The sequence below is a fragment of the Carettochelys insculpta genome, chromosome 18 (genome assembly GCF_033958435.1).
Source record: "Carettochelys insculpta isolate YL-2023 chromosome 18, ASM3395843v1, whole genome shotgun sequence".
In the NCBI taxonomy this organism is placed as follows: Eukaryota; Metazoa; Chordata; order Testudines; family Carettochelyidae; genus Carettochelys; species Carettochelys insculpta.
This window is the reverse complement of record NC_134154.1, coordinates 27704399-27712967: the sequence shown is the minus strand read 5'-3', so window position 1 is coordinate 27712967 and position 8569 is coordinate 27704399. Positions and strand designations below refer to the sequence as shown.

The 8569-nt window shown below is 44.5% G+C and overlaps 1 protein-coding gene across 2 annotated transcripts in view; it reads left to right on the top strand.

Moving 5' to 3' along the window:
• The first annotated feature begins 2107 nt into the window (after positions 1-2107).
• Positions 2108-8569, top strand: part of NAA25 (N-alpha-acetyltransferase 25, NatB auxiliary subunit) — a 49998-nt gene continuing 43536 nt past the window's right edge. For both annotated transcript variants that reach the window (XM_075012477.1, XM_075012476.1), the window contains exons 1-3: positions 2108-2183; positions 6607-6692; positions 7551-7689. In XM_075012477.1, the coding sequence (XP_074868578.1) occupies positions 2126-2183; positions 6607-6692; positions 7551-7689 (283 nt within the window). In that variant the 5' untranslated portion in view covers positions 2108-2125. The remainder of the gene's footprint in view (positions 2184-6606; positions 6693-7550; positions 7690-8569) is intronic.

The following is an 8569-nucleotide window of genomic DNA, read 5'->3' as shown; positions in this document are numbered from 1 at the left end:
CCTAGATGTCTCAAACTGGGTAAAATTAGTGGGTACTTCTGATCTTAATGTTTTTGTGCCTCCATATCCCATCTGCAAAATGGGGCTAATACTTCTCATCTCACATAGATACAGGAAAATTCATTAATGTATTTGAAGCGCTCTGACACTATAACGGTGAGTGCCACAGAAAGCCCCCTGAGGAAACTAATAATTATGTCTTCAGAGCAGGGTTTGAGTTCTATGCAGTAAACATGGCATGGAGCCACAGAGTGAGTAATAAGGGGAAAAAAAAGCTTTGTATCCTGTTTGTTTAGCAGCAAAATAGAGTGTTCTAGCAAACAGAGAACTGGACTAGGCTGTTAAAAGCCTGAGTTCTATCTCCAGTTCTGCCAGTGGCCTGTTCAGTGACCTTGTGCAAATCATTTCCCCTGTCTCTGCCTCAGTTTCTCTAGCGGTAAAATGAGGACAATGATGTAGACTTCCCTTGTAAAGTGCTTTGAGATCTGCTATGAAAATTGCTTTATAAGAAGAGTTTATTAAGTGATCATTGGATGAATCATGAGTCACGTGGGAAAAAAAGTACATGATCATGTAATTAAACTGTATCATAATGTGCCCTCTTTGTATACATTTATTGAGTCTGGATAACAGTATTCCCTAGAAGCTAAGCACTTGGCTGGCCACCCTGGAGAGATTCAGGTGCCGCCCCGCTGATTAGCAGAGCACCTACAGCCACCAGCATTTGTTTTTGTTGGTAGTGCACAGCTTCACATGCCTTGGTGCACATAACAAAATTTATTCCACCCATGGATGGTAAAAGTTAGGGGAACACTGCTGCACAGGCAACCTTTAATTCTGGCATTTCCTAACTTTTGAGTGCTTGGCTTTAATTTTAATGTGATTTTTATGTATGTAATTTCCTCACTTTTTGAAAGAGCAAACTGAAAAGACAAATTCTAGCACACGGTCTTCCACATACTATGTGCCCACTTTCTCCGATTCCCAACCTCACTCCCTGTGCTCCTTGTCCAATATCCGTGTTCTCCCAACTCCATGTCCCAGTTTCTTTATCAGACGTTCCCTATTCTCCATCTCAAAACAGCAAAATTTGGCAAAATTATAAGCAACTGAAAACTGGGTCTTATAATGGAAAGTGGCATGCAATCTTAAGAAGAGATGATACTACCAGACCTCCAGGTAACACCCGACTTAAATCTTTCCAAGTATTTAGGACTCGTTTAACCAGCCAGTGAAAGTAAGACTGGCCAGACTGGATCAAGCCAATAGTCCATCTAGCCCAGCATTCAGGCTTCTCATGCTGGTGCCAGCTGTTTGACGGGGAATTAACAGGACAATTGTCCATCGATCCCTCATGCTGTCCTCTCTCTGCCTCTGCACGGGCCTGGGGCGTGGAGGGCACCAGAAAAGCAGCGGCCTGCGGAGTGCGACGTGCCGCCGGCCGGCAGCCGAGGGCTTCATCCATAAGCCTTCGCCTGCTTCCAGGCTCAGCACCCCCAAACAACGCCCCCACGTGCTTTGCGAAGCGATGACACAACTCCCGGGCCAAGCACATCGGCGCTGCCTGGCCGCGCACCAGCGCCTGGCCCTCGCTTGCCAAGGGAGGGAGCCACGCAGGGCCTCTCCCGAGCGGTGCTGGGCGCGGCCAGGGGCCTCGCAGCTCCTGCAGCGCCAGGCTGGGCTCTGGGCAGGCAGCCTCGGCGTGCAGCGGGCACCGACCGGCCGCGCTGGAGAGCCCCTGTCGCCCGGCAGGTGGCGGGGGGGGGAAGGCGGGGAGATGGGGCGAGCCCCCGACAGTAGGTCCCGGGCACTACGGTGTTACAAGACGTGGGGGGGAGAAGGGAGAGCCTGTCGCGATAGGCGGCGGGCGCGACTAGGCCCAGGCTAGCTCCCGACTGGCGCGATCACCACCAGCCACATCCGGGGCGGCAGACAGAAGACCCCTGCGCTCGCATCGCGCCAAGCCCCGAGGCGATAGCGGAGAGAGGCGGGAGGCGGCTCCCCTGACCGGCGCGGGAAACAGGGGCCGGGCCCGGCCTCCTTTCCCGCCCCGCCCCGCCCCTGGGCCGAGCGTGGCCGGTCCCGCCGGCGCGGCGGCTGCGCACTGCGGTTCTGCGCTCTCATCATGGCGGCGCGGGGCCATGTGCAGGACCCCAACGACCGGCGCCTCCGGCCTATCTACGGTACCGACCCCTCCCTCGCCCCCGGCGCGCGGCCGCCCCCGCCCGCGCTCCTAGCAGGCCGCCGCGGCCTCGCGTCCTTTCCCTGCCCGGGGAGCCCCGCCGGGCCGGGCCGGGCCGGGCCGAGCCTCGCCTCATCCCACCGCCGCCGAGTCCTGCAGCGAGCGGGGCTCAGACCCCGGCGGGGCCAGGCGCCCCTCGCCAGCTCCTTCCCTAGGCCCTTCGGCCGCCCCTGGCCCCCTTAGTCTGCCCCTCTGTGCCCCCCACACGCAGGGGCCCCCTGTGAGGCCCCCACGCGCCCTGGGGGAAGCTCCTGAATCCCCCTTTCCCCGGGTAGCGGGAACAGATGCCCCAGTGATAGGGGCTTTTCCTGTTCTTTTCTCCGGCTCTTACCCTGCCCCCCGCCCACCACCGCTAACACCCCCCGCCAAAAAAAAAGTGTCCCTATTTTTCACACGTGCTGTGGGGTCCTCTTGGTTCCTGTACGGGCTCTGTTGTGCTGGTTTGCATCTGGTTTTGGAAATAACGTGAGCAGGGACAGGTCACTCTCCAGCTTTCCTCCCTGAAGCACGTGGGGGGTGTAGAGAGGCTTTACATAGTGCTGACCCCTGCTTGAGGTCCAAGGCGGGGAAGGAAATTTCACTCCTTTTCTCCTTTATATACAGGTGATTAAACAAAAGTCCTAAGGGCAGGATTGCTCAGGGAGCTGTTCTTGCTAAGTGTTGGTGATTTTATTAACATGGGGGGAAACTGAGGGGTTGACCCTTTCTTCCTCTGCCCTCTTGGTGTTTGGCCTTATGTTTTTGTTCCACTTTCAACACCAAAACTGGTACTGTTCAAGATGAGTCCCTGCCCCTCTTAGCTTGGTGTGATATACACAGTGGTTTATATCTGCATTAGGGAGCTGTGGAAGCTATTGTTTTTTGCCTTATAGTATCTACTACTAAGAACTGGGCACTGTCCTGTGCCATGAAGAATTTCTTTCTTCTGTACTTGCAACCAAAAACTGATCCCTGACTTTAAACATGACTTTCTTCCCAGCTTTAGAGAATGTGTTCATCCCATCCCATGTTTGTATATTTTTTTCTTTAGGTTGCATTACCTTTTGCCAAATATATAATCCCACGTTAACTGGTTGTGTAGCTTCCATATCATCTGTCTTTTCACACTTGGAAACCTGTCAGTACTCTTTTTTTTTTTTTTTGGGTGGGTGGGGGGCTTCCAAACAGAATTTCTTAATGCAAAACATCTTTAATGGGACAACTGCCATGTTACTTTTCTTTCCTCGTAGTTCAGAGAATTGTGTTCCCGGTTTATTTTGTTTTGCACAAAAGACTGAGAGACTTGAAAGAGTGGATGCATATTTTTAATGCAGAATTGAGCTTTCTTTCCCCATCTGCCTTTGAAAACAAACATCACGTCTTCCCCATTTTTAAGGTAGAAAGTCACTTGTCTGTGAAACTAAAAGTGGTGAGAGAAGACACATGCTCCTTAGAGCTGTGCATTGAAACATTGGGGCACCTAGGAGTCATAGCCGTGGCTATACAAAAATCAGTAGAGAAAGCAGTGAAACTTATACAAGAGAGTGGTCTCATTCAGCAACCTCATGTCTTATAAGTCTGCCCTGAAAATATCCTTAAGTATTGCATGTAGTTTTTCTCCAACATTATTAGGAGACACATTTGGTTAAGGGAGTAATAGAAAAAAATTGCTCTGTATTTGTGCGTGTGCCATGCTGGGATATGTTAAACTTCTAGAATCCCAGAACAGAGAATTTAGAGGGTCCAGAAAATTTTCTTGACTTCCCGTATACAAATAAATCACTGCTTAAAAAGACAAAGGGAATTGAATTTGGTTAGGGATGAACATGTTGTCTTAACTGCACTGTTCATGTTTTAAGTACTTGTCCTGTGAAGAAGACTTTGCAGGTAGACCCACGTATCCCAGATTGAATTCTGGTGAAGTCAGTGGGTGCAGTTCTCTTTGTGGGTTTGTGTGTCATAGGTATTTCTGCTTGTTGTTAACTGAAATACTGTGAAAAATAAAACTATAAAGGCATGGTTATGTAAAGAAAAATAAACCCTTTACAGAAATTGCAATTTCATTGCTCTAGACTTGTTCAGTATGAGGAGTTGAACGTTTCTAGGACATGCTCTGTTTGTGCATTTCAGTGTAGTGATAACATTGGCAGATTAACTTTTTAAACTGGAGAAAATTCAAATGTTAACTGTTAGAAATACTTTAACTTAAAAAATGACCTAAATTAACCCAGAAGACACTGAAATATACTGACTTTTTAACAGAGATGTATTTGTGTTTCAGCCCCGGGTAGTAGCAGTCAGAGAAAGTGAAGCCTTTTAAAATGCAGTGTGCTGAGTGTGTAGTGTTGGTTCTAGAAAGTATCATTGGGAACCTAAGATGCTGTTTTTAATATTTGAGATATGTAATCTTTAGCAAGCTGAACTTAGTTTCTTAAAAATGTAATCATGCAGCTTTAATTAAAGGCCAAAAAGTAGATGGATTTTGTGTGAGGTCGAGGTTCTCATTGCTTGCTTGTAAGATAACTTTTCTGTTTGTACCAGTTTCTTGATTATTCAGGATGCCTTGACAGTTTTGTCTGTCCTTTATCTTAATATGTTGTATATTAATCAGGCAGTTAATTATGTTGCATTTCTATTCATTTAAAATCTCCACTCTCAGCCTTGCTATTAATAATTTGTAATTCTTGCATTGAAGCTCTTCTGTGATAAATGATAGGTGCCAGCTCTTTTGATCTGAGAAACTTGTTCATGTTGTTAACAGGATGTTCAGTAAATTTTTAAGGTTTAACACCAAATTAGAAGGCATATGAGAGAGATTGCTGTGTATCCTGCTCAGAACAGCCTCTTCTTACACATTAATTTTATCATTTTACACCATTATTTTGTTTTAGGTAATACAGATGGATAGCACAATTTGCACTTAACCTTTACAGTTCCCCAAAATTCAGTTAGTAGTAGTTCAGTTCTTTAGCATAGACACTACCATGGAGTCGAATGTTAAAGGTCACCTGAATGTAAATCTCAGTGAATTTTGTAGACTATGGTAGGAAATTACTAAAGGATGAGTACTTAACTCATTGGACACCATCCTCATAAGAAATACAGTTCTAGCAAAATAAAGAAGTGTATAATTTAATTTCACTTAGCTAGTGTTGGCTTCTCACCAGGATTTAGAAGAAAATTAGGACCACTTCACTTATGCTTCATGGCTTATTGGTTACATCCTAGTTGTTAACCTACGCCTAGAGCTTGTCTACACTTAGGCCCCTCCTTTGAGAGGAGCATGTGAAGGAGCCTGCTTGGTGAATAGCAATGAGGTGCTGCGCTGCACATGCAGCACCTTGTTAGCCTAATTCCTGATGCGCGATCTTCAGAGTTAGCAACTTTGAAGCACTGGCAAGCCATGTTGGGAGTAAGGGCACTTCAGAGGTGCACGGGTACTTCAAAGTGCCCGTGGCTACATGGCTTGCCTGTGCTTCGAAGTAACTAACTTCAGAGTTTGCGCAGCAGGATTTAGGCTAGCGAGGTGCTGCATATGCAGCGCAGCACTTCATTGCTATTCAAGCGGGTTTGTTCACATGCCCCCTTCGAAGGAGGGGCCTAGTGTAGACAAGCCCTAGGCGTAGGTTAATAACTGGGACGTATACATGAAGCGTATGTAAGTGGTCCTAATTTTCCTCTAAATCCTGGTTTACATGCCCCCTTTGAAGGAGGGTGCTAGTGTAGACAAGCCTCTAGAGTAAAACAAATCTCGCATTGTCTGATGTGATGTGTAGACTAAGTGGGTTTATTGTTCTGTTCTCAAATTATTCACGTATTCTGAAATCAGTAATTATTAAACAATCTGAGTGTATCCCATTGGATGAAGCACTGAAATAATTATGAAAATGAGAACAGAAAAACACTGAATAGCCAAATTTATATTTTAAAAGTACGTCTACATTGCAAAGCAAAAAAACAACAAAACAAAACATTGGCGGTAAGTTTCAGATCCCCCGTCAGCTGACTCTGGCTCATAGGGTTTGCGCTGTGGAACTAAAAGTGGTAGTTTAGATCTTCCTCCTCAGACTACAGCCCAGGCTCTGAGATCTGCCCCCTCCCTAGGTTTCATATCTGAATCCATTGTGCTGCTTAGACTGTATCATGAGCTTTCATCAGGAAAGACCCAAAGAGTCTCTTACTGTATTAGGATGGCTAAAACTAGAAGAGAAAAGATATATATCTTAGCTACATAATGGAGATAGCCACTGACTAGGAGTTCAGGCATTTTGAACTCAACTTTATTTTGAAACAAGATATCAAACCTTCTCCCCTCCTTGAAATTAGGAAATGGAAGTACATCTTTTCTTGGCTCTCAGTTGTAATCACTTTGTGTTTTTACGTAGATTATCTTGATAATGGCAATAATAAAATGGCAATCCAGCAGGCAGATAAGCTGCTAAAAAAACACAAGGATCTTCACTGCGCTAAGGTAAACTTGATTGCTCTTCTCTGTTATTTTACTGAGTGAACGCATTTCTGAAATTTTGGGATGTTCCGCTGTTCCATGCAAGGTCCCAGTAATCTGGGGCAGGGAGGGTGAGGGGAAGGTTATAGAGTCCATAACGTTTCCTGAAAGCTTTCAGAAGGTTACTGGAACTCTTTAAATTACATAATATCATATTTGTTTGGAAATCAGTAAAGAAATGTTACTTTCTAAACTTTAGAATTCCACCCTTGGCTGCTGTGATGTTACCAGGGTATCTGCTGTTCTGTCCCTTTCCCATACTCCTGGGTAGTGATGGAACTGCTACATGTCTGAGGTTTCCCAAGCTGCAGGAGAGTGAAACTGACGAAGATATTTTCAGTTTCTCATCTGACCACCTAGTTCTGAATAGCAGCAGTGGAAATTGGTAACACTGGTGGGTTCTCACTCTGGTACAGTAGGGACAGTTGTGCAGCATCGCAAACACGGAAACAGCAGTCTGTAACTGAAGAAGGCAGCACCACATCACTTTACACTTGTGGCTTTCAGCCTTTTTTCATTTGCAGGCCCATAAAAAATTTCTAATGGAGGCGCGGGCCCCTTTATAAATCTTAGGCATAGATTGAAAACAACAGTTTCTCACTCTTCGTATTTGGAAGTTCCCCCCCCGCCCCCACAATTGCAAGGGTTAATTTTTTTTTAAAATGAAAGTTTAAATTCTCTAGCAGTGACTTAGTCAAGTCCCTTTCTCACCATGGGCAACTTGAATTTTAATGAAATAAAAGATCTTTATTAAAAATAAATTTTTCCTCTGTAGCTCTTGGGAATTTTTTTTTAATAGCTGCTTCTTTGTTACATATATAGGTGTTAAAAGCGATTGGCTTGCAGAGAACTGGGAAACAAGATGAAGCATTTACTCTCGCACAAGAAGTAACTGCACTTGAACCCACAGATGACAACTCTTTGCAAGCATTAACTATCCTTTACCGGGAAATGCATAGACGTAGGTTTTTGTTTGTTTTGTTTTGTTTTGTTTTTCCATTTTCCTCCTGCAGATTTCAGCTTCTTGATTATAATTGTCATTTTTGCCTGGTCTTTCTTTAAAATGAATGATCTGAAATTCAAAAGGAAGTGTACAAAGTACAGTTTTCAAACATGGGCTCTTTAATTGGTAGTTCAGACAGGGGATTCAGGTATCCAGTTTGGCACAAAAATGTGGCACAAAACTGCGTAACTGCCCCTTTGACAGAAAGGTCTCTATTTGAAAGATGTCCTGGTTAAGTTACTATTATTGAAAATTGGGTCTACAATAATTTTAACATATGTTAATTATATTATCAAACAAGTTCACTCAAATTTATTCCAGCAAAAACAATATGAAGTTGTCGTTATGCTAAATAGGAATGATGTAAATCATATGAGCAAATATTATATGTGAACTTCAAAGAAGCAGGCAATGTAAAATAATGTATATAGACACAGTCAAGAAAGTTAGCTCCTCAGAATGGCTTTAGAAGTTGTGTTGCAGACTTGGAGGAGAAATCCTGACCTCTCCCTTTCCTGTAATTCTTCTGAAAACATATTCTAAATCAGAACTCCTTGGGTGATACACTAATCAAAAGCTGTGCATGCTTACTGTGAAAGAGAAAGCATACATGTGTTCGTTCATCTGCAGCTCAAGGAGATACCTTACCACTATCCTGAGGATGTCAGTGATGTTTGTCATCAAGTTTATTGCAGAAAATTATTGCAGATTGAGAAGCTGATTATTTTGGCATGAGGAGATATAACTGTCCAGCCCCATTTCTTTGACATAGCAATCTCTTGTGTCCTTTACTAGTTAATTTCTGGTACATAAACTTGGTTTGTTAAAACACCTTTAT